At 40.7% G+C, this 26,640-nt stretch overlaps 1 protein-coding gene across 5 annotated transcripts; it reads left to right on the forward strand.

Moving 5' to 3' along the window:
• The first annotated feature begins 224 nt into the window (after nt 1–224).
• CLCC1 (chloride channel CLIC like 1) lies at nt 225–26,453 on the forward strand. Of its 5 annotated transcripts, none has more exons than XM_077823701.1 (13): nt 225–347; nt 2,358–2,502; nt 7,989–8,099; nt 9,368–9,478; nt 12,046–12,267; nt 14,301–14,441; nt 17,215–17,308; nt 19,598–19,695; nt 19,791–19,937; nt 20,892–21,176; nt 21,905–22,195; nt 23,965–24,261; nt 26,085–26,453. In XM_077823701.1, exons 2-13 carry the CDS (start codon nt 2,359–2,361, stop codon nt 26,130–26,132), a joined length of 1,989 nt encoding a protein of 662 aa, XP_077679827.1. In that variant the 5' UTR covers nt 225–347; nt 2,358; the 3' UTR covers nt 26,133–26,453. The 5 variants fall into 5 exon arrangements, with proteins under 5 accessions (XP_077679827.1, XP_077679830.1, XP_077679829.1 ...); XM_077823704.1 differs by having other exon boundaries at nt 23,965–24,249; XM_077823703.1 differs by having other exon boundaries at nt 2,358–2,490.
• The last annotated feature ends 187 nt before the right edge of the window (nt 26,454–26,640 follow it).

Below are 26,640 nucleotides of genomic sequence, written 5' to 3' on the forward strand. Positions count from 1 at the left end.
TAGTTATGCTGCAAGCCCCTGTAATGGCACCCTTGCTGTTCGCTTCAGCAGGGAGGCAAATGGTATTTTCAGGTCAGGCTTGAGACGTGTCCTACATTACCCGCCTGCGGCGCGCCGTTTTGAAGGGTCTGTTTAGCTTGGTTTCCGTTGCCGCCCGCGTCGTTTCTGTCCCGGATGGAGAGGAGCGCCGAGCGCATGGATTGGGATCCCGTCTTCTCCGTGCGGCTAGGCTGACCCGCTCGGTTCACTCTTCGCTGGCAGGGGGGCTGGGGAGGGCTCGGAGCGGGAGCTGGGCCTGGCTCGAGGCTGCCGGAGCGGGGCCGGGGGCCGAGCGAGGGAGAGGGCAGGTCGGCTGGGGCGCTCGCTGGGCGGGCTGGCGGGGCCGTCGCCGCGGGGATTTGGGGCGTATGTGGGGGCTCCCTCGCGGGGGGTTGTGGGATTCGGGGAGCGGGAGTCGGGGCTGGCTCCTTGGTTGGGGGCGGGGGGTGGGTTGTGGAGGGCGGTTGCGCCTCGAGGGCGGGGGCTCCCTCGCGGGGGTTGTGGGATCCGGGGGGGAGGCTCCCATGTTGGGGGTTGCTGGGGGCGGGTTTCTGGCTAGTGGGACTCGGAGTCAGGGGGATGGTTCCCTGGCCGGGGGTTGTGGGATTTGGAGGCTCCCGTGGGTGGTGGTTGGGGGCTCCCTGCGTGGAGAGATTGGGGGGGGGGGGATTCCCTGAAGGCCGTGGCACTGCAGGAAACTAACCCACTAGGTGGTGCTACAACACGGTTACAATTTGTAGCATGCACAAGAGGGTAGCTGGATGTAGCACAACTCAAGTCCCAGGCTTAACCTTGTTTGCAGAATGTGGCTGGATTCATCAAAAGACTAATAGGGGGAGGCTTTATTTCCTTCCAGATTTTAACAGTTATAAGTGACGTTCCTGTTTTGTTCTTTGTCTGTTGTTCAGTAATAGGTTTTCTTAATTAGTAGTAGCAAATGTAGATAGAAATTGGCACACAAAGACACTATATGGATAATAGTACAACCAATATTTATCCATAACCAGTTATTTTACACATGTATATTTATAAAATAAAAATCCCACTCACTACTTGACTTCTCACTTTGATGTGCTTATCATGGTTAGAATTTGGAAAAGGAAAAATATTATATGGATACTGTTCAAAATGTGTAGTTATGAGACTTTCTAGTATTTTTCTGTTCAATAGGATTTGTAACATTTTAATCCTTTTGATAATTTACTTTAACAAATTGTTGTTGCAATCATGCAATTTTATCCAAGCATATGGATCCTCTTGCAGGTCTCTGGGATCTATATTGTGCCATTGTTCAGTAAATAAAGGTCTGATCATAAATCAGCATTTATTGGCTTACATCTATTTAATCTTCAGAGTGCTTTCTTTTGTAGGAGGTTATGTAGGATATCCTGTTACCTTTTAATATGTGTTTAATGCAAAATTTACAATATGTTATACATACTGTACAAGGTGCAATTTATTAAGATTTTAAATTATTAGAAATACTAATATTTACAAAAGGAAATGGTGAATGTTGGATCTTTTTCATTCACTTGAATGAAACACTTTTACTTTAAAACCAAAAATCTTGTTAAATCTATATAGTTGGCAAGGTGAAAATATAGATTTTTTCCTATGTTCATGTCATAATCATTGAAAGAACATGGGTAAAGCCAATGCCATATAATTAAGGAGGAAAAACTAGGCAAAATTGGGATTCAATCCTGCAGAGTCTTATTCATAGCAATAGTCTTATTGAAAACAAGGCTTCTTAAGTGAGTGAAGTTCATTTGTGAGAGTTGGAGTTTGCAGGATCAGACAAAGCTTCGTGATACAGCTGAATCCATGTTTTAACAAATAAGGAGACATCTGGATTTAAATGCAGATATTTTGAGCTGGACTCCAGTAGAATCTTAGTCCTTTCTCAGTTATTGTGACTTCATCCATATATTTGCTCACTGATAATGGTCCGAATCCTGCTCCCATTGAAGTCAAAGGGAGTTTTGTATTCCATAAATTAAGTAAAATGTATTGATTTTTTTTTAACACTGTTTGCCTGTATCTGTCAAATTTGGACTCTTTTATGTATGCTAATCTCTGTGTTTTTAGCCAGTAATTCTTACCTGTTAGAACAGTGTGGTGAGATAACACTGTTGAATGCTCAGTATAAATTATTAGTTATTTTCTTTTGGCCAAAACAGTTATTTAGACAAATCTGTTTTATAGGAAACAAGTTTATACACTACTTTGGGAAAAGGTTGATGTCTTATAACATTATTCAACTTCTAACCGCAGTTTGCAGTTTTAATCAAATTTGTGGATTTTGTTGTTGTACTCAGGATGCTGGTTCCCTTGATACTGTGTGCAGCTCTCATGACAGGAAGTGGTGAAATTCAAGGTGATGAATGGATTGACCCCACAGATATGCTCAATTATGATGCAGCTTCAGGAACAATGAGAAGACCTGCCAAGGTTAAAAAAAGAGTCTGTGTCTCTGTATATTACTCATAAGAATGTATGTCAAAAGAACATGATTAATTCAGCACCATTATGAGTATGCATTATGCTCATGATTACATACTGTTTTTTTCCACAGGACCGCTATTCTCAGTTCTGGTGCCCAGCCCAGCCTGCAACAGCTGACTATTGCAAATGCCCTGGCTGGAGCATGCCCACTGAGAAAGGAAGCTTTGGGGGATTTAGCTGCAAAGTTCTAGCAAGTCTGCTGAGCATGTGCTAACTGTGATTTTTCAACATCTTATAACTTGGCCAAATTGGGGTGGATTTTCATGGGCACAGCAAAAAGTACTTCACAGACACAAAGGACACCTCCCTGCCAAATTTCAAGTCCCTGCTCCAGAGCATGGGTTCACTAGGGGATCTCAGAGAACAGGATGTCAGGACTTAACAGGGGTAAAACAACATATTTTTCCCTAGCCTCATTCTCAGAAATGGGGCAACTGTTTTAGTTGAAATTTCCCAAAAAACTCAGTTTGAGGCAGACACTTCATTGGAACCAAGTTTGCAGGCAGGAACAGAAGAGTTGGAAGAGGCCAGTGAGGGGTGGGATCTCTGGGTTTTGGTAGGGCCGAACAACCTTGTCTGTTTCATCTCTGTTACTTATGATAGAATAATCTTAGCAAATCTCTGCAAAGTTTTCCTCCTCCTGATCTCTATGGGTATGTCTACACTACGAAATTAGGTCGAATTTATATAAGTTGATTTTTAGAAAGCAATTTTATACAGTTGATTGTGTGTGTCCCCACTAAGCACATTAGGTCGGTGGAGTGCGTCCACAGTACCAAGGCTAGTGTCGACTTTCAGAGCGTTGCATTGTGGGTAGCTATGCCACAGTTCCCGTAGTCTCTGCCACCCAGTGGAATCCTGGGTTAAGCTCTCAATGCCTGATGAGGCAAAAACATTGTCGCGGGTGGTTTTGGGTACATGTCGTCAGTCACCCCTCCGTCCGTGAAAGCAACAGCAGACAATCATTTTGCACCTTTTTTCTGTGCGGGTGCCATACTGCTTTCAGCAGACGGTGCAGTAGGACTGCTAACTGTGGTCATCGAACCACCGCTTCCGCTGGCACTCTGCTCTCCTGCTTTTGTCTCAATAGCAGATTTCTCCATGTTGTCTCTCATGGGCTCCCACTTCCACTACAACTCTGCTCTCCTGCTCTCATGAATCCACCGTCACATCGTCAGCCACCGCTTCCGCTACGGCTCTGCTCTCCTGGTGGTCTCACAGGGCTGCTTCCACTGCAACTCTGCTCGGCTGCTCTTGTCTCGCCATAAGACAGCAAGCGTGCAGCCCGCTCAGCTGTTGTGTCCTGGCAGTAGACGGTGCAGTAGGTCTGCAAACCATCGTCATTGAATGACCGCTTCCGCTGCCACTCTGCTCTCCATGCTTGCCGTGTATGGTGTCTGCAGGAGCCTGCTCAGATCACCGCGGCAGTTATGAGCATTGTAAACACCTTGCACATTATCATGCAGTATATGCAGAACCAGAACCCGCAAAAGCAGGCAAGGAGGCGATGGCAGCACGGTGATGAGAGTGATGAGGACATGGACATAGATTTCTCTCAAAGCACGGGCCCTGGCAATTTGGCCATCTTGGTGGCAATGGGGCAGGCTCATGCCATGGAACGCCGATTCTGGGCCCGTGAAACAAGCACAGACTGGTGGGACCACATAGTGTTGCAGGTCTGGGATATTCCCAGTGGCTGCGAAACTTTCGCATGCATAAGGGCACTTTCATGGAACTTTGTTGCTTGTTTTCCCCTGCCCTGAAGCGCAAGAATACCAAGATGAGAGCAGCCTTCACAGCTCACAAGCGACTGGTGATCGGCCTCTGGAAGCTTGCCACACTAGACAGCTATCGGTCAGTCGGGAATCAATTTGGAGTGGGCAAATCTACTCTGCGGGCTGCTGTGATCCAAGTAGCCAACGCAATCACTGAGCTGCTTCTATCAAGGGCAGTGACTCTGGGAAATGTTCAGATTATAGTGGATGGCTTTGCTGCAGTGGGATTCCCTAACTGGTGAGGCGACAGACGGAACACATATCCCTCTCTTGGAGCACCAAGGCAGTCAGTACATGAACCGAAAGGGGTACTTTTCAATGTTGCTGCAAGCACTGGTGGATCACAAGGGACATTTCACCAACATCAACGTGGGGTGGCCAGGAAAGGTACATGACGCTTACATCTTCAGGAACTCTGGTCTGTATGAACAGCTGCAGCAAGGGACTTACTTTCCAGACCAGAAAATAACTGTTGGGGATGTTGAAATGCCTATAGTTATCCTTGGGGACCCAGCCTACCCCTTAATGCCATGGCTTATGAAGCCATACGCAGGCACCTTGGACAGTAGTCAGGAGCTGTTCAACTATAGGCTGAGCAAGTGCAGAATGCTGGTAGAATGTGCGTTTGGACGTTTAAAAGCGCGCTGGTAAAGTTTACTGACTCGCTTAGACCTCAGCGAAACCAATATTCCCATTGTTATTACTGTTTGCTGTGTGCTCCACAATATCTGTGAGAGTAAGGGAGAGACGTTTATGGCGGGATGGGAAGTTGAGGCAAATCGCCTGGCCACTGATTACGCGCAGCCAGACACCAAAGGGGTTAGAAGAGCACAGCAGGGCGTGCTGCACATCAGAGAAGCTTTGAAAAACAGTTTCATGGCTGACCAGGCTACAGTGTGGCAGTTCTGTTTGTTTCTCCTGGATGAAAACCTGCCCCCTTGGTTCATTCTACTTCCCTGTAAGCCAACCGCCCTCCCCTCCCCCCTTCGATCACTGCTTGCAGAGGCAATAAAGTCATTGTTGTTTCAAATTCATGCATTCTTTATTAATTCGTCACGCAAATAGGGGGATAACTGCCCAGGTAGCCTGGGAGGGGTGGGGTAGGAGGGAAGGACAGGATCCCACTGTACTTCAAAACTTATTGAATGCCAGTCTTCTGTTGCTTGGGCAGTCCTCTGGGGTGGAATGGTTGGGTGCCCGGAGCGTATGTGCGCCCCCCCACCCCCCGGCATGTTCTTGGGCATCTGAGTGAGGAGGCTATGGAACTTGGGGAGGACGGCGGTTGATTACACAAAAGCTTCAGTGGTGGTCTGTGCCTTTCCTGCACCTCAACCGTACGCCGGAGCATATCAGTTTGCTCCTCCAGTAGCCTAAGAATTGCATCCTGCCTCCTCTCATCATGCTGCTGCTAACTTTCCTCTTGATCCCGCCGCCTCTCCTGTTGCTCCCACCACCTGTCCTCTCATGTGTCCCTCCTGTCCTCATGTTCATTTTGTGCTTTCCTGGAGTCTGCCATTGTCTGCCTCCACGCGTTCTGCTGAGCTCTTTCAGTTTGGGTGGACTGCATGAGCTCAGAGAACGTTTCATCGTGAGTGCGTTTTTTTTCGCCTTCTTATCTGCGCTAGCCTCTGGGACGGAGATGCTAGTCATAGCGTTGAAACATTTGCAGCTGTGGGAGGAAAAAAAGGTAGAGTAAAATTGAAAAAGACACACTGGCCATTTAAAAGGAGGGGCTGATGTTTTCGGGTTAGCACTAACATGCAGCACTAACCCCCCCCCCCCCCACACACACACACACAGACAATTCTCTGGAATGATCGCTTCATCCCTCCCTCCCACCACGTGGCTAACAGCAGGGATAATTTCTTTTCAGCCACAGGCAAACAGCCCAGCAGGAACAGCCACCTCTGAATGTCCCCTTAATAATGTCCCTGGAGGATTTCTGCCCCACCCTCAGACATGTTAACAGACTTTTTACCAGTAGCTGTACTGGCCGTGAATGCATCCCAAATCTTCAGGGCAAAGTAATCATTAAACATGCTTGCTTTTAAACCGTGTATTATATTTACAAAGGTACACTCACCAGAGCTGCCTTTTCCTCCTTCAAGGTCCGGGAGCCCGAGTTGGGAAGGTATTGGATCATGGTGATAAACAGTTCCTGGCTGTCGGGGAGAATGGTTTCTCCGCTTGCCTGGTGTGTTCTATGTTCAACCTCCCCCTCCTCATCATCATCTTCCTCGTCCCCAAAATCCTCAACCCTGTTGCGTGAGACTCCCCCCTTGCAGGAGTCCATGTACAGGGGTGGGGCAGTGGTAGGACACCCCCTAGAATTGCATGCAGCTCATCATAGAAACGGCATGTCTGGAGCTCTGACCCCGAGCGGGCGTTTGCCCCTTGGGTTTTTTGGTAGGCTTGCCTAAGCTCCTTAAGTTTCACATGGCACTGCTGCAGGTCCCTGTTATAGCCTCTGTCCTTGGTGCCCTTGGAGATTTTTTCAAATATTTTGGCATTTTGTCTTTTGGAATGGAGTTCTGATAGCACGGATTCGTCTCCCCATACAGCAATCAGATCAAGTACCTCCCATTCGGTCCATGCTGGGTCTCTCTTGCGATTCTGGGCTCCATGGTCACCTCTGCTGAGGACATCTGCATGGTCACCTGTGCTGATCAGCTTGTCACACTGGCCAAACAGGAAATGAAATTCCAAAGTTTGCGGGGATTTTCCTGTCTACCTGGCCAGTGCATCTGAGTTGAGAGTGCTGTCCAGAGCGGTCACAATGGAGCAGTCTGCAATAGCTCCCAGGGGCCAATACCATCGAATTGCATCCACACTAACCCAAATTCGACCCGGCAATGTTGATTTCAGCACTAATCTCCTCGTTGGGGAGGAGTACAGAAATCGATTTTAAGAGCCCGTTAAGTTGACAAAAATGGCTTCGTTGTGTGGATGGGTGCAGGGTGAAATTGATCTAACACTGCTAAATTCGACCTACTCTCGTAGTGTAGACCAGGGCTATGTTTTTCCACTGGAGGGGGTAAGTCTGTTTCCAAACAAGCACATTGGATTTACATGAAACAGCAATATGAGAAATGAGAGATTTCTTTGGGCATGAAAAATTATGTTTGGGGAAGCTTCATGTTGTAAAGTGTATAATGTAATCCGAATACTTCGGAAAATATTTACAAACTGCCGTTAGTAAGCTAATATGATATTTAATCAAGGATGCTATTAGTTCTGAATATACATCTTGGGGACATTTGCCATTTTGCCTTTAAATTTTTACAGTGAAATTCCTTTTAATTAAAGTAATATTGGCAAGTGTGTCAAGCATTGGAGAATCTGAGCTCCTACTTGTATTAAAGTCAGTGGGAGTTTTGCTACTTACTTCAGTGGGAGCCAGAACACATCACAGAGGATTATCCTGCGACCCCATCCATCTGCTCTTTTTTCAGCATTTCTCTGCTGCTCTTGTTTGAGGGGATTTATAGGAAGGCTGTGTGGACTAAAATTCAGTTGGTTTCAATTCTTCAGTTAGGCTTCTTTTCTTTTTTACATTTTGTTGTATTGGATAAGATGACCTGATTGATTAAAAGATAACATCAGCCTGCATTAACCAAAATCTTGCCTAGAACTATAATATGAATAATTTTTTCTTTACTCTATCTGCAGGTAAATTATGACGACTCTGAGGATAGGGAGGTACCAGATGCTGTTATGAACTTGCCAAGCATTGCAGCAGTATCAGAGTGCCATAGGAAATTAGAATCCTTAATTCAGAAGGTTGGCTTATAGCTTTATATTCATTCAGAACACTATCAGGAAATCTAAAATATTTCCTATCTTTTTACATCATTTACATGTTTTTCTATAATCATCAGAAATGTTTGCTTGGAAAAGGTGAATTAGCAGAGGATCAGTCTGTTTTTTTTGGGGGGGGGGGGGGCGGGTTGGGGTGCTGATTAAAGCCATTCAATTAATTTTTTGTGCAGTCATATTTGATATTTCAGCGTTTTAATTTGACTCATCTGCTACGTCTCTGGATATCCATGTACTGTCTGTTGTATTTTTGGCTTATTTTAGAAAGGTATTGACAGGAAAGCAACACTCAAAATGTATGCTTTGTGTGTGATTGCCCTATTTTAAAAAAACAAAACAAAGCCCAGAACACACACACACTTTGACAATCCTAATAGAAATATGTACATGAAATTTTAAACTTTAATGGGAGAATAGATTTTTTGGTTGGAATTAAATCTTCTTCCCATCAGTGCTGGCAATTAAACTGTTGGAGCATTGTTAGTTATGGGAACTAAAAAGTTAAACTGACTAGAAACAAAGAAAATTGAGCTACCTCTCTTTCACTGTGTCTGTGTGTAATATGAAAAATGGGGAGAGGACTAGTGGTGTGAGCGGTTTGTCAGGAGCAGGGTCACAACACATAGGCTTGTGGAGGTTCTAGGCAACGTTGCAGCCCTTAGGGCAGCCCCAGAAGACTGCTGTAACTTAGGCTAGCTCACAGGGCTGTCTAAATTATGCGGGGAGCCTTTCCATCCAGAGTAGCTCAGGATCATCAGGAATTGCAAATATGGCTTAAAGCCACATTGGCCATGTAAATGCTTCCCCAACCCATCTCACCCCAGGTTGAGAGTTCTGTGCTGTGCCCTTTTAGATCTCACTTAATACATAACTGATTTTTATAACTAAACTGATACAGATTTTATTCTGATTTAAACTTCAGACTATTGAGGGATGAACAAATATTTAGTTTTTCTAGTCCAAGGGATATACTGAGGTTAAGATTCAGACCACATCATCAGAGGGCTAAAAGTCTACAGCATTTATGACTTTGAAACAAGTGCCATGGAAAGTAGCATGCCAACTGTTGTTCTTAAGTACTTTACTATGATTTTATGTGATACATTAGCGGTAACAAGTTTATATTAGGCTATAGGAACTTGTTTCATTCACTGGAAACTGTATTCATCCTTTGCTTAACTAATGAGTCATGAGTGGAAGATTGTAATTTAGAATTTGCTTTATTGCTCCAGATTGAAGAGTATGAGAAGAAAGAGAAGACCAAGTTAAGTGAAAGCCATAGCATTCATGTTTTTAGGAGATACTTGAATAAGATTTTAATTGAAGCTGGAAGACTTGGCCTTGTGAGTATTCAAATGTTAGTGAAAATATGGTAGAATTTTAACTGCTACTGTATATATTTTTCATTATTACAAATCAAAACAACATGGTGATTTAAGTATTCCAGTTACTCCAAACTAAGACAAATAAGATAAAGGGAATCGTAGTGAAAAGACATTTTACAGATTAAATTACGCTACATTAAATTAAAATATGTACAGTAAAATAATGCATCTGCAACCCTAGCCCTCTCGTGCCCAGTTTGTCCACAGCTGCAGAGGGAGCCCACATGAAGCTGGGCTGCATGCTAATTGAAGGTGTGCACTCCCCATGCAGCCTTCCTAAGTGCTGCCCTCCTGTTTGGAAACAGAACTGAAGCCTTTCAATGAACAGAGAGCCCTCTATACCTGCGGAGATGTGAGCAAGATTTGCCATATGGAGAAGAGAATATAGCCTACATAATTTATAAAGTATTCAAAAGGAGATGATTGACGTTCAGAATACTTATGTATCAGTCCACTGATATGATGCAGCCACTGCTATGATGCAGCCACTGCTGAGACAATGCACATGCTCACTGAGGTTTAAGAGACAAGTTCTGTTCAGTCTTTTTGTCGTTTGACAATTCCAGGGCATTAATTCACTTGTTTACAGGAGCTTGCATAAAACAAGGTCACTCAATTAGTGATCATTTCATTTTGATGTTTTTGGATGTAACTTTTACCTTATTCTGAGGCAGAGAGAGAATTTTTTCTTAAGTATAAGCAAAACAATCAGTTAACAGCATTGTGACGGGTTGGGTCACAGAGCACTGCCACCTGAAGTGCTGAGACTACCTCTGAGCCCATTTTTCCTGCCAGCTTGGGACTTCAGTACCCTGTCTTGTTGAGCCAGACACGCTAGCCTGCTACAAACACAGACCCAGGTCTGAACCATGTCCCCCAAAAGCTGCAGACTTAACTAAAAACAGTTTAAGAAGTGCTCCTGTCTCTGGCACCCAGCTCCCAATGGGATCCAAACCCCAAATAAATCCGTTTTACTCTGTATAAAGCTTATACAGGGTAAACTCATAAATTGTCCGCCGTCTATAACACTGATAGAGAGAGATGCACAGCTGTTTGCTCCCCCAGGAATTAATTACTTACTTTGGGTTAATTTATAAGCAAAAAGTGATTTTATTAAGTATAAAAAGTAGGATTTAAGTGGTTCCAAGTAATAACAGACAGAACAAAGTAAGTTACCAAGAAAAATAAAACAAAAACACCCAAGTCTAAGCCTAATACATTAAGAAACTGATTACAGATCAATCTTATCCTCAGAGATGTTCCAATAAGCTTCTTTCAAAGACGAGATTCCTTTTTAGTCTGGGCCCAGTCTTTCCCCTGGTACAGCCCTTGTTCCAGCTCAGGTGGTAGCTAGGGGATTTCTGTAGCCTCCTTTGTTCTGTTCTACCCCCCTTATATAGCTTTGGCACCAAGCGGGAATCTTTTGTTTCTCTGGGTCCCCACCCCTCTTTCTAAATGAAAAAGCACCAAGTTTAAGATGGATTCCAGTACCAAGTGACATGGTCACATGTCCTGTGAGACCCCAAGGCTTCATTCGTCCTGGCCTGACTCACAGGAAGGGTTGCAAGTAAACAAAGCCATCTATAGTCAATTGTCCTGGTTAATGGGAGCCATCAAGATTCCAAACTACCATTAATGGCCACACTTTGCATAATTACAATAGGACCTCAGAGTTGTATTTCGTATTTCTAGTTTCAGGTACAAGAATGATACATTTATACAAATAGAATGACAATACTCAATAGATTATAAACTTTGTAATGATACCTTACAAGAGACCTTTTGTATAAAGCATATTCCAGTAACATTATATTCACCCTTATTATCATATTTTCATAAAATCATATGGAGTGCAAAGTCACCAAATATTACCAGAAAGAAGCACATGATAACGTTTCTTAAGGAGCAGTGAGCACTTCTGCCTTTTTGTACTAAAGTATTCACCAGTGAACAATGCCATTTTTCTCTCTCAATCCTTCCAGCTACAAATTGGACTCTCTAGTCTGTTTGAGAATAGATTAGCTGTTAATACCTGCAAGTGGAGAGGTATTTTGAAATCCTAATAAAACATTATTTAACATGTTTCAGAGTAACAGCCGTGTTAGTCTGTATTCGCAAAAAGAAAAGGAGTACTTGTGGCACCTTAGAGACTAACCAATTTATTTGAGCATAAGCTTTTGTGAGCTACAGCTCACTTCATCGGATGCAAGTGAGCTGTAGCTCACGAAAGCTTATGCTCAAATAAATTGGTTAGTCTCTAAGGTGCCACAAGTACTCCTTTTCTTTTTGCAGATAGCAAATGTGACTCTGATCTTGCAGACTGACCCATACAGAAAGATACTTATGACCATGCATAATTAGGGCTCATCCTTAGGACTCCATATGGTAATATGGGTCTCTTTGCATAGATGAGGTATACTGCAGGTTTGAGGAAAATCAGGTAATTCTCCATACTTTTGTCTTTCTGATAGATTTCGTATTGCAGGTCGACTGTTTAACTGTTGTTTTGTGTTGCTTTCATTTAGCCTGATGAAAACATTGGTGATGTGCATTATGATGCTGAGATCATCCTTACAAGTCAGGCTCTTTTGGAGATCAACAGATTTCTGAATGAGGAGGACTGGAAATCAGGCGCTTTGGATGATGCAGTTAGTGATATTCTGATTAATTTTAAACATCATAATTATGAAGTTTGGAAATGGAGGTTTGAGGACACTTTTGGAGTTGATCCATATAATTTGCTTATGGTAAGAAAAAAGGGATTCTCTGTACTTTTTTATTCTCCAGTGTTCTTTAATAGGCCAGCCCAGTCGCTGAGTATAGCCTTCTACCAGTAGATGGGGATCAAAATAAATTAAATTTATGATGCTCTTCCCCTCATAAAGTGCTGCCTGAGCATTCCTCACTTCTTCCATCTCAGCAGGTGAAGATGACGTATCTGCCCAAATTAGGCATTTTTAACTTTGTTTTTCCTCCTACCTTTTTCTTATAACTTTTTTCTGCTTGAAATTATCACTTGGCCTCACAGTTGTTTCTCTTTATTCTCCATCTTTTGGATCTGTATGTGGATTGGCCCATTGAGTTGGGCATCTTTCTTAGTCCTAGATTTCCAGGTCCAGATATTGGATCTTAAGCTATAGGGTTTCAGACACACCTTTAGGGGCAGTAGTTTGGACTCTGTTGATGCAGCCCTTGGGATTGAGCTATATAATGTGCTTGCTCCTGGTGAGAGAGGAGAAATATTAGTTTAAATGTTGCCACTTTTAGTAGTTCTGTGTCTTTAGATTTAATCATATATGAAATTTTAAAATGTAGATTTTGAGTTAATCATGAATGGAGAGGTATAATTCCACTGAAGGTCTGTGGTGAATCAATAAACCATAAATTTAAAATAAAAATCCATGTATTGGATCGTTAATTATTCTTTATCAAACTCATCATGTCCCGGTGGTGCTTTAACCTCCCTCTTCAATGGTCTTTTCCTGCGATGCCTCTCTTTTCCCCCCTGCAAAGTCCCATAGAGGAGTCTTGCTGCTGCTTTCTTATTCTGCTTAAACCACTGGCAGAATAGGTTTGCCTCACTGCCCTGCTGCAGATGCTGGAGTGGTGATTTTCTGTTAATAACCACCAGACATTTTGCTGCTCCAGCACTGATTTTTTTTTTAAACTCTTGTACTTTGCCATTGTAACAATTCCATCACACTGAAAATGTTAAATGTAATTGAAAATAGTGAGAGATTTTGTGCAAATATAGAAGATCTTGTGACGATATGATGGAATGAACTTTAAAGTCAGGAAAAAAATTCCTTTTCCCACAGTGAAGAGGATGTGCTCTGAAAAAGAGGCAACAATCTCGTAACATGAATGTATTTGGATGAATTGGATCTGTTCCCTGTTTTCTCAAGATTTCTGTTCCTTCTGATGTTCCTTCCTTTTTGTTCAGTCCCATAAGGCATCTATCCATTCCTTTCTCAGTGACTTTTTCTTTTTTTCCTCATTCATTCATATCCTCATCCTCTCATCACTTTCCCCTTTACAATATAAATCCACTGTAGTGTCCAGATCCAGCAATTTCATTTTAGCAAATTTCACATTGGTCCCTGACAGCTTGTATCATTTCCTGTGGGGCCTGGTTTTTCAAAGTGCTGTTCTGCTCTTTTTTCTTTTTTTTTTTAAATTAAACTCATAGACACGTAGACATTAAGGTCAAAAGAGACCATCATGATCATCTAGTCTGACCTGCACATTTCAGGCCACAGAATCTAACCCACCCACTCCTGTAATAGACCCCTAACATCTCGATGAGTTATTGAAGTCCTCAAATCGTAATTTAAAGACTTCGGGTTACAGAGAATCTGCTATTTTAAACCTGCAAGTGACCTGTGCAAAAAAATCCCATGGTCTCTGCCAATCTGACCCAGGGGAAAATTCCTTCCTGACCCCAAATATGGTGATCAGTTATACCCTGAGCACGTGGGCAAGACCCACCAGCCTGATACCTGGGAAAGAATTATCTGCAGTGACTCAGAGCCCTCCCCATCTAGTGTCCCATCACTGGCCGTTGGAGATATTTGCTGCTAGCAGTTTCAAATTGGCTACATTCCATTGTAGGCAGTCTCATTGTACCATCCCCTCCATAAACTTATCAAGCTTAGTCTTCAAGCTAGTTAGGTAAATGAAGCTGAAAAAGAGAAGTTTGTAATTCTCTCATTTTACTGGCAATAGGCTTGAAAAACTCCAAATCTGGTTCATGACTTTTCTCCCCTCATTTCCTTTTCAGGTACTCTTGTGTTTGGTGTGCATTACAGTAACTGTAGCTACTGAGCTATGGACACACATTGGTTGGTGTACTCAGGTAAAACGCATTTTATTCATCAGTTTTCTCATCAGTTGTGGATGGAACTGGATCTACTTATATAAGGTAAATTAATCAGAAATCCTGGCTCTGTTTTTTAATAGTAAACTTTTAAACCATGATAATCCAGAGAGTTTGGGGATTATTTTTGTTACATTATAAAATACAGTTATTGATTGCCAAAGTGAATACTGTAATGGAGACTTCAGATTGCACAAATTATGACATTTAGATTAAAATCCTTGCTTCTCCTCGCTGCAATGGAACACAGAGTTCAAAAGGCAGTGGCGCCATCATAATTCCACTACAGAGGATTTGAAGACTGTATGTGACTCTCCAAAGCATCATGGTGGGAGGGATTTAGGAAGTGGCTAATTGATCTGAGTACTACATTGATTCACTGGCTAAAATCTTATATAGTGGGTGTATACTATACAGCAGCTGCTGCTAAAGCCCAGAGCTTTAGTAATTGTCATAGAGCAGCCGATTGTACCTTGGGTTGTATTAGGGTAAGGATTCTATTTCTTCAGCTCCTACCTAAAAATCCCCGCACAAAGCACATTTACTTCGGCTCTGCCCAGGTATGAGGCTTTGGTCCTTAATATGATTTTGAGAGTTTAGTTTATCGCTAGGTCAATTTAAAACAAAATGGTCCGATCTCTGATGTGCTTTGGCGTCTTTGGTCAAGAAAAGTCTCATGCAGATGTGCATTTTAGAGGTACCCTATCAATTTAAAAATTACACTTTATTCAAAAGATTTTTACCTGCTCTTGTTACAAATTACATCTACATTTATTATAATAGAGGTTTGGGGGAGAGGAAAAAGAAAAGGAGTACTTGTGGCACCTTAGAGATTAACAAATTTATTTGAGCATAGGCTTTCATGAGCTACAGCTCACTTCATCGGAGAGGGAAATTCTCCCATTGTCCAGTTTGTTCATTTTATGCATAGTAAGTTTTGCTGTTTCCCTGTATAGTCAATTTCTCTGGGATTTTATGTGGTCTTTTACACATCAGCAGAGGGAGAAAAACATTTTTAAAATTGGAAAATATGGTTATAAGACCACAAAAATTGGGGTAGTCAGGGCAGTTGAGACACTTTTTTCACTCTTTTAAACTATCCCTTTAAATTAATGTCTAATAAAATTCTTTGCACCAATCTAGAGTTAAAAATAATGTAATGAAACTCTTTGAACTGAAGTCAGTTGAGAAAATAAACTACTTGTCCATTTATGTTGACCTATGAAAGGAACAAATTTGCTATAAGGATACTTTGAAAAGCACACTAAATGAATAGGGTTACTGCTTGCTGCAGACTCCTCTCCATAGAAGTGTTTCACTGCTCTTTCACGTGTGTTACGGGTCTCCATATTTTCTGTATAATCTATGCTGCAGATAATTGACCAGTAGAGGGGCCTTCCATAGATCCAAAGGAGGGTGGAAGTAAAGAGAAAATATATTTTTATTCCCTAATAGTGCCCATTACTTAGTGGGTACTACTATTATTATTTATTACGAGTTTAATTCTACGGTGAAAAACACAGTCCACTTTCTACCAATGTTCAGTAATCTTTTGTTGATCTCTCTTAAAATAAACTATGCATTGTATCCATTATTTCAAGTAGCTAATATCCATAACACTTTGAAAATCTTATATTTGATCACATGTAGCAACAAAGGGTAGATCTCAAAATAGACTGCGTTTATTGAAATATTGTATGGATTGTTGCAGACTAAAACTGCAATGAAAATTAGCACAAGTATGATTAGGACACTTCCGTTCAGAAATATTGTTGGGGTAATGTCTTTTTGAAGATATGTCAAATAGCTGCCTCAATTAGGATGTTGCTTATTGTGAACTGAGCCAACCGAATGCTGCATGCATTGACAAATCTTTCTGCTAGAACAGTGCTGCATGTTGGGTACAATTGGGAGCTTAAATTAGTTTATAACTTATTTTATCGTGTGTAGCCAGATGTAGTAGAATATGGGTTCTCAACCTTTTTTGCTTCTGCAACTTACTTTCCTTCTGTGACACTATTATCTCAGAATCCTTTGTGCTATCTTCACCAACCCCCCAATGTTGTAATACCAAATAATGGTTTTGTAAAATTCATGGTCATATAATCACAAATAGAAATTTCCATTCAGTGTATGTACCTTTCATCCAGATTAAAGTTATTTACAGTCAGAAGGATCTCTTGCAGCCAGAGGAGCTAGAAACTTTTTTTAATGGAAGTGTACATTCTGCAGAACACTCCAGAAACCCCAAAATGCAGTTTCACCAACTTCGGTGTTGCAATCCACTATGGTAACCCATTGCTTTATGCAGGAGCTTAGGGGGACTTTCTTTCAGAGTTACAGTTTTTACTGTAACTATAATTATGTGAGCAGTGTTAACATCTAAAATTTGAAAATAATTTAAAAAACTGATTGTTTCTCTGGAAACAATAGAAATGTGCCTGGTTTTGTTTCTGAAAATGGTAAGAAGTTCTTGGTGTTTCAGTTCTTTCTGTACCTGCCTCTTAATCCAGTAATATTGGTGTGGGTGGTGAGTGTTTGGCCCAGTTTCAGAAATTGTGTTATATTTAACTAACACTTCCTTATTGTGAAGGAAGCAGTCAGTGCCTTTTGACTAGCTAAAAATTATTATTATTCTCCCTATTCAGGAATCATAGGCTTTTGCTGAATTTGATTTGCTGTGGTGTTCTGCATTTGCAGATTCTTTTATTTTTAATACATTTTAGGCAACTTTTTGGTTGATGGCAGAAAGTTAAAATAATAGTCTTTTATTCAGTGTAAACCGCTTTTACAAAGGTTAATTCTGGTTCTGTTGCAGATAGCCTTTGCACAGCATCAAGCTGAAGTGGCCAAAATGGGAAATTATGACAAAGTATGTGATGAGAAGCTGGACTGGAGTGAGAGTCTTTTTGGTGAGATGTTTGTAGTTACGTTTCCCTTCTAATACTTTTTATCTAAAGAAAAACTAGCAAACCGTGATTAAATGAGACACAAGCCAGTGCTGGCATCACCCTAGAAGTAGCTTTTTTTATTTCATTTTTTACTAATCTTGCATTACAAATTCTCTTATCATATAACTAGGTAAGCCAGCCACTGCTTTATCTAACACATAATTAGCATGCTATTGTATTGGGTCTTTAAAATTATTAGATACAGGCTTATCACAAGCTATTTTATGGTATGTCACCTCCTCCTGCGTTTAAATTTCTCCTTGCACTGACTAGTAGAATCTGTATCTGAAATATCTCTCTCTATCCTATGAATGTTCCACAGCTGTCCTGTACGGTTCAGTATACAGTATATCTCATTTAAACTAAGGAAAGGAAAATCCTCTTGGCTTGAATTCCACTTTTCTATACTCCAGTTATATCACTCTGTGTGAATACATGGGCTGCAGTAACTCACCAACACAATCATACAAAAATATTCTCTTTATTTCAAACTATAACTAGATATTTTTGCAGCACGCATCCAGTTACTTTACATAGTAAATGGCTGAGCTTATTTATCTTAAGAAACCTTACAAGTTTAAAATATTGCATACACTTTTGTAAAACCATCCATGATGGATAGCAAGAAAGAATTACTTTTGCTGCCTGCAGAAATGTTAGCAACCATGTCTTTTTGTTAGGAATAAAGCAGCGTCCATCCAGCTGTGCAACTTGCTAGGCACAGCAGTGATGGATTATTAAGGGGAGGAAAATGCACTCCAAAGCCTTGCCACTTGTCCTGGGGAGTTCAGTAACAAACATCAGTAGCCTCTAAGAGATCTGAATTGTTATTGTGGAGTGAGGGTGAAAGTTTGGTTGCAGATAATGTAAAGTTTAAAAGATAATTATCAACCCCTGGAATTGCACCTGAAAACATGTAGGAAACTAATACGGAGACTAGGGCTATGTGTACATTGTGCTACAGTACAGACTATAAGGGTCAGAATTTAGAGCGCATCAAAGTGTTATACACTAACTGCCCTGCGTGGATACTGCTGGTGCAAACTAAAAGATGCCTAGTTTGGTTAATGTAGTCCTCTTTCAAACAGGGCTGCGCCAATGCAAACTAGGTACTACAGAAACACCTGCGCCTGCATGGGAACTCCCCGGTCCAGCATGACCTTTCATGCATAGTGTGTGTGAGGTCACAGTGAGCAGAGGACAAAATGATATCCTCTGTGTGACAAAAGTTCTGGAACACTGTTCCAGCATGTTTCAGCTTTGACTCGGGGACCGACCTCTGCAGAACCCAGGGTGGACTCACAGGACTACAGGGACCCAACTTTGGGAACCACTGCTTTAAGGTACTGAACTAGGCAAATGCTACCTTCTTGTACACTTATGCTCCTCCACTATCACCCTTACCCAGTAGCTGGCTGAAGACAGAGCCAACCTTCTAACAATTACAAAACTACAAACTACATTTTAAAGCACCCCTCACAGATCCCAGTTCAGCATGGATATGCAAGAAATAACACTGAAAATGCCCCAAACTCCAGTGACAGTGTGCAACATGTGCCAGATATTTCATCATCTCTTTAGATCAGTGGTTCCCAAACTTGTTCTGCTGCTTGTGCAGGGAAAGCCCCTGGCAGCCCACACCGGTTTATTTACCTGCCGGGTCCGCAGGTTCGGCCGATCGCGGCTCCCAGTGGCCGCGGTTCGCTGCTCCAGGCCAATGGGAGTTGCTGGGAGTGGCAGCCAGTATGTCCCTCGGCCTGCGACGCTTCCAGCAGCTCCCATTGGCCTGGAGCAGCGAACAGCGGCCACTGGGAGCCGTGATCGGCCGAACCTGCGAACGCAGCAGGTAAACAAACCGGCCTGGCCCGCCAGGGGCTTTCCCTGCACAAGCGGCAGAACAAGTTTGGGAACCACTGCTTTAGACAATGTAAAAAATTGGCAGACCTCATTTCCTCTTTCAGGACTATTTAGTGCCAAGTGTTGAAGTCTAAAAGAGGGCTAGGAAGGATTTAATGTTAAGAAAAGTTTTTCTTCCCCCAGCCCTCTTCTTTGCTTGGATAACTTTAATTTTCAACTAGATTGATGACTTTTTAAAAAATATAATTAACTTCTGAGCTGAAACCAGGCATGAAAAATTTCAGTGAATTTTTCTATTGGACATAAAATGTAAATGCCACCTAATGCTTAATTACATCATTATAAAATACATTTACATATATTTGTATTACTTTTGCTTTCTTTTAACTGTAGAATGGTTTAGAAGTTCATGGACATTCCAGGATGATCCTTGTCAGAAGTACTATGAAACAATACTAGTAAATCCCATTTGGCTAGTCCCCCCAACAAAGGTATATGCAGTTCGTAAAGAAACCATTCACCCTTCCATTTTGTATTTGGAAACTGAAGAAGAATCCTCATGTCTTGTTACTATTTCTTATTTTAGGCATTGGCTGTTACATTTACCAATTTTGTAACAGAACCATTGAAACATATTGGGCAAGGAATTGGTGAATTTATTAAAGCCCTTATGAAGGAGATACCAATGATGCTACAGATTCCAGTGTTAATCATCCTAGCTGTGGCGGTTCTGGTCAGTATATGTTCTCGATCACATTAGTGAAACCTAAAACAAAATGAATAGTTCAAATATCCATGATACACAAGATTACTAAAAGCAAAAAAAAATCACTGATCTAAAGTTTTAGAAGCATTTGTGTATATAGATCTCAATAACAGTTTGGTAACATTGAGGCTAAAATTTTAAAGTTGTTATTTCTTGGATATTTTATTTTTTCTGTGATTTATTTGTCGATCTCCTGACTTAAAACATAGCAATGTGAATTTTTCTCCATATTCAAGATATGTTAACTATGAAAATGCAAAAAAAAAAAAAGCTGTTATATTTTTAAAGATTATTTCTCAACTGGTATAAGCACAAAAATTATTTGATTTAAAATAGTTCAAAATCCCAGGCTGCATGATAAATGAAAATGGGTTTAGTTTCTCACCAGCTCTGGTTGGACCACATAATAGAACCTCTGCAGAAAGTGGTACTTTGTATTTGAGGACTGAGCTAGAATTAGCAGGTAGTGTTGCAGAGGCTTGCACCAAAAAACATACCAATACTGCAGCCAGCTCATACCCATACTGACCAACTATTGGAGAGCAGGACATTGTGAATTCCCATTGACTTTAAAAAATGAGACAGTAAAAATCTGAAAATATTTTTTTCAGTAACCTTAAGGGTTGTAACAAAAGTAGGTAAATTTGTTCAGATGCATCAATTTAAGTTTGTTCCTAAACTCTGTTCCAAAGTAATGAAATTGTGTACTTTTTAAAAACCACTTCGTCAATTTGAGTAATTTTCTAAAGTAGGAAAGCTCTTGAGAAAATGATAAATCATACACTGAAATTTTCCCTTTAAACACTATTGTGTGGAAATGTAGAGATGTAAAAGTATTTCTGTAGAAAAAGAAGAAGAAAACCATAAAAGTTGTGAAAGTGAATGTCTGTTATACTTAAGGAGACAGTGTTTTTTCTTTAGGGTTTCTGCTATGGTGCAGGAAGATCAGTTGCTACACTAATACATTTAACAGGTCCTGAGCGGAAACCATCTCCTTCACTTCCTCCAAGTGACAGACAACAACAGGAACAAATACATTATAGTGCAGGTGATTCAGATGCCAATTACAGAAGGAATGTTGGTTCCCTCACTGGAGAACCTCATGACAGAAGAGATGATCACGTGAGACTTCAAAATGGCAACAGAAGCTCTGAAGTTCTGCTGCCAGGTGGTACACTAAATGCACGAAGAGAAGAGCATCACAAGGTACCATCTAATGTACATTAACAATTGAGCATTTTAATAGCCATTCAAGCTAAGCCTATTTGCTATTTAACTTAACTGTACAGATTTTTCATGTTTAAAAAGATGGTGTAGTTTAACTAAGTGCTCCTCTAGAGCAGTTACCTGGTCATCTGAAAAACCACCTTAATTCCGTTCCCCTACAGATGTTCAGAGAGAATAAATTCCTATATGAAAGGATGGTATGTAGATTAATATTTCTGGTAATATATAGAATTCTGAAAGAACAAACACCATGGAGTATTAACCTTATTTAATGATAATGAGCTGAAGTGGCTTAAAAGTTTTTGAAAGTTGAAACCTTAGCAAGATTTCAGTATCTGTAGATCTAAATAACTCTTCATATGTGGTTTCCGAGTTCACTCCCAAGTCAGCCTATGAATGACGATTGCAAATGAAAGGAACTGGAAAAAAAGAATTCAGACCAATCTGTAAATTGTATGTCAGATTTAATGTGTATTGTACATGAAACAAGTTCAGTTCATGAACATTTCCTGAAATTAGAGATTTATTCACACTCTTCAAAAAATGCAAATTATGATATTCTTCATAGGTTTGGGGAGTCCTGCTTCTCAGTCTGATAACTTAGACCACTGCATAAAATACCAGCAGGTCTTAGGCTGCCTGCTCAGGTTAAATCACTTAATATATCCAATTAATTGTCCGAATAACACAGATTATTTATTTTACAGTGTGGATTGCACCCTGTGTCTCAAGATCAAACTATTTTTAGAGTGAAAACCAATGTAGATCAAAACCGTGATAAAGAGATTGCACCTGAAAAACATAAACTGCACACGCTTGGAGTTGAACAAGAGTCTGAAAAGAATTGTGAACCTCAAGCAAGTTGTAGCTCAAAAAAGGAGAAAACAAATAAGCAAAACTCAATTGATAAAACAGGAGATCTTGAAAAGATGGAAAAAGGCAGTCCACCTCAATTAATGGAAGGCACAGAGGAAACTAAAGAATCTTTGAACTCTGTTGTAAGTTTTGTCTAAATTTTGATTCATGTGTGCTTTTCCTTTGTGTTTATATTTTTACAGTTACAGTCACTGAACTAGATGTAGGCTTGGCAGAATTTGATTAAAAATAATCCATATCTGAAGTTATCTTTTTTCATGATCAGTTTAAATTTTCACAGTTGTGGGAAGTTATGGGAATGTCAGACAATTCTTGATTGACAGACCTTAATGATTATAAAACTAACTTTTTAAATCTCAAGATAAATAAACATGTCAAAATAGCCTTCTGTAGGTTCTCAAGCAGCATTTTCTTCCTTTGCCTATGTGTAAATTTCAATTATTGATGGAAATACTTTTTCATCAGTTTGTAGTGAAATTGATGTTTGGCATTTACTGATGATAAATCTAATCTTCCTAAACCAAACTATATGAGTGAGCTCATTTTGAGCCAAAATCAACACTACTTTGTTGGACACAGGTCCCCTTATTATCCATCTGATAATATCTGTACTTCTCATAGCTGTTTTTATAGTGGAGCCTGTTACCATTACAGATTTGGAGGTTCTCCAGTTTCCACATCTATTAAATAAGGATAATAATCCTATTGCTGTCTTTTAAATGGCCAAGAACTTGCTCTGAACTAATGCAAACTGTGCACATTTTTTACACAGGTGAAATTTAGCTTCCAGTTCACAGTCTTTGGGCCCCCCTCCCTCTTAAATTTAAACTTTTACTTTTGTTTTGAAGGTAGAGATTAAATACATAAAGTTCCAGAATGTTTCAACTAGAATTTCAAAATAAAACTTGGTTCTCTTAAAACCTGTCCTGGGTAAGCACTGAAATGCTGTGTGTGACCCAGCCCTTCAGGGCCAGGTAATGACCCACTTTGTGCTGGTATCACAGATTTGATTTAGGCTCAAATGTAACTTCTTCTATAGCATAGTTTGAGGGTTGTGTTTGCCACAGTGAGCTGAAGTAAACTAGATTGGAGGCTAGCACATTTCAGGTAGTTCTATTTCAAACAATTTTTAAATGCTGCTTTTCAATCCCCATCCAAATAGAGCTTACCATAAATTAAGTAAAAAAAAAATTTATCATAAAATATAAACATTAAGAACTATATAGTTTGAAATTACATTGTGTATAGATACACTAATGTCTTGTCTTGACTAAAACATGTTGATTTGCAACATAATTGCAAATCAGTCTTCAGGAAAATAACTAAAAATACAATGAAAATGGGTTTAGTTTCACACCAGCTCTGGTTGGACCACGTAATAGAACCTCTGCAGAAACTGGCACTTTGTACTTGAGAGGACAGAGCTAGAATTAGCAGGGAGTGTTGGAGAGGCTTGCACCAAAAAACATACCCATCCTCCGACCAGCTCATACTCATACTGACTGACTAGTGGAGAGCAGGCCACTGTGAAGTCCCATTGATTTGAAAAAAATACTTTCAGGTTTACCATCCCATTTTTTAAAATCTTTCAATTACAGTAATCTTAGGGTTTGTAACAAAAATAGGTAAATTTGTTCAGACACATGAAGTTTGTTCCTAAACTGTTCCAAAGTAATGAAATTGTGTACTTTTAAAAAACCACTTTGTCAATTTAAGAGTAACTTTCTAAGGTAGGAAAGCTCATGAGAGAATGGTAAATCATATACTGAAGTTTTCCCTTTACACACTATTGTGTTGAAATGCAGAGCTATCAACGTATCTCTGTAGAAAGTAAGAAGAAAAGAGCAGTTTGCAAAAGTGAATACTTAAGGAGACAGTGTCTTCTCTTTAGGGTTTGTGCTATGGTGCAGGAAAATCAGTTGCTACATTAAGAGATTTTAAAAGTCCTGAGCAGCAACCATCTCCTTCACTTCCTCCAAGTGACAGACAGCCCTGGGAACAAATACATTATAGTGCAGGTGATTCAGATGCCAGTTACAGAAGGAATGTTAGTCCCCTCAGTAGAGGACCTTATGACAGAGGAGATGCTCACATGAGACTTCAAAATGGCAACAGCAGTCCTGAAGTTCTGCCAGCTGGTAATATACCAGATCCACAAAGAGAAGAGCATCACAAGGTAGCATCCAGTGTATGTTAAAGATTGTGCATTTTAATACCTATTATAGCTAAGCCTAGAACAATTTAATTTTTGCTATTTAACTTACTTGTATAGGTTTTTATAATTTTCATGTTTAAAAAGGTAGTGCACTTTAAGTACTCTCTCTAGAGCAGTTATCTGAAAAACCAGTGTTTTGTCCCCCTCCAGGTGTTCAGACACAATAAATTCCTATATGAAAAGGCAGTATGTAGATTAATGCAGATGAGACTCAATCTACAGCAGGGTGTAGAAGTTTTAATCTGGCCTTCAAGCACCTACGGGTGAGCAAAGTTGAGGGCTTTCCACACTGCTCCCAGAGGCATGGTGGACATGTCTCCCCTCCGGTTCCTATGGATAGGGGCAGCCAGGGGGCTCCACATGTTGCCCCCACCCCAAGCACCAGGTCTGCAATTCCCATTGGCTGCAGTTCCCCACCACTGGGAGCTGCACCTGCAGATGGGCAGTGTGCAGAACCTGCACCCTGACCTAGCCTTAATCCCCCTCCTGCATGCCAAACCCTCCCTATGTCCCAGCCCAGAGTCTGTACCCCCAGGTGGAGCCCACAGCCCAACCCCCATTTTTGTGGGCATTCATGGCCTGCTGTACAATTTCCATACCCAGATGTGGCCCTCAGGCAAAAAAATTCACCCACCCATCATCTATAGGGAAATTACTATAACTACACATGCAAAACAAGATCAAAATTGGTTAGATTTAAACTCATCCACCTTAGTATAATTTATTTTGACTTTCAGAGAACATTTGATAAAGTCCTTTACAGGAGGTTACTAGGGCAACTTTGTCATGGGAAGAGGGCCAAGTATTGGCTAAGATTTGGATAGGCCAGTTTTCAGCATTGTGAAATGTTATGTGGGGTGCAGCAAGGTTCTCTATTACTCTTTGTATTTAACATATGAAAAAGGGGGTAACGAAGTTGAGAAAATCTGCAGATACCACAAAATACTTAGGCGGAACCTAACAAACTCAGGGAAAGGGGTAACAGCACAATAGATAAAACTGACAAATGTTAGCTATCATGTTAAAAGGCATAATTTGAACTCCTCATATACTGCTGTCAAGAAAAAAGTTGAGTGGAAGTAGCCTGTTTTGCAGCTCAGAATGTTCAAGAAACAATACAATGCCATATTATAAGCCAGTGGTACAGCCTTTAGACTACTGTATATATTTGTGGTCACTTCATCTAGAAATAGAAGGGGGACAGTTTCAATCTTAGTTTCCCTTTCTAGTTGACTGACTGTTATATACAGGGTGTTGCCATGCCCCCTTTCTAAAAATGTGTGGTTTGCTCTCTTACAATACAAAAATAAGCTCTTTGGAGCCAGGAGCTATAACTGTGGCCCTTATTGTAATATTAAGGGGACACAATGAAACTAACTTCAGTGCTAAACAGGGAATGGGTTTTGTGCTACATAATCTAGTGACAGTGAGTTGCAGAAATTAGGAGGCAAGAGGATTTATAGACAGACACCAGCAGTTATTCAACAGGATTAAAAACTGTTTCAGAGCATAATTCCAGCTACTGTGTGATGAGCAGGTTATTCTAGAGCTGTCGAGGTGGGATTTGTGGATTGTTTTGAAGCCTCTGATCTAACCCAGTACATCAGTTTCTATTTTGCAAAACAAAAAAATGCGCCTTTTAACATGGCTCAAAAATGCATTATGCATGGGGCCCCTGTACTGATATGGTGGTCACTTCACTGGAGTAATGACATTGTTTTGGGGAGGAGAGTTGAATGTTTTGAACTGCAGGATCCACTTGCTGTTTAATAAACATTTTAACCTTCTCATTGCAGGAACAAAGTCAGCAGCCTACTACTGAAGATCTTCCAGGAACCCCTTAGGTCCCTGGTTTTATCTTCCTGATGCAATGGAACCCCAGTGGAGGTGAAAGTGCAGCAATTAAAGAAACAGTAATTTATCAATGCCAGTTGGCAAGTGACACTACCTGGGGCTTGTCCCTTAATCCAGAAGACTGGATTCCAAGTGAATTCTCATCCTTCAGATTTTTGTTCCTTATGGATCAACGCTACCCCCATGAAATGGTTTATAAAAGTCTTGTGATGGAGAACTAGCCAACTGTATGTATTTCAAAGTAAACCAAGCCTGGTTGTAAAGCAAGAGCTTATTTTTGAATTTAAATAAAGTAGCTTTTTAAGAAAAAAGTGGCCAAGGTGTGATATGTTCAATTTGAGCTATGAGAAACCAGCAATCTTGATGTTTAGGAGATAACTTCGAGTAGAAACTGTGTCCTAAGCTAAATAGGAAATGGTCTTTTTCTGAATTCAGGTACCAAGATAGCTCATCATAACAAGACTTTTACTGACCTGAGTTCTGCAGAGAACGACTTTT

The sequence above is a fragment of the Eretmochelys imbricata genome, chromosome 8 (genome assembly GCF_965152235.1).
Source record: "Eretmochelys imbricata isolate rEreImb1 chromosome 8, rEreImb1.hap1, whole genome shotgun sequence".
In the NCBI taxonomy this organism is placed as follows: domain Eukaryota; kingdom Metazoa; phylum Chordata; order Testudines; family Cheloniidae; genus Eretmochelys; species Eretmochelys imbricata.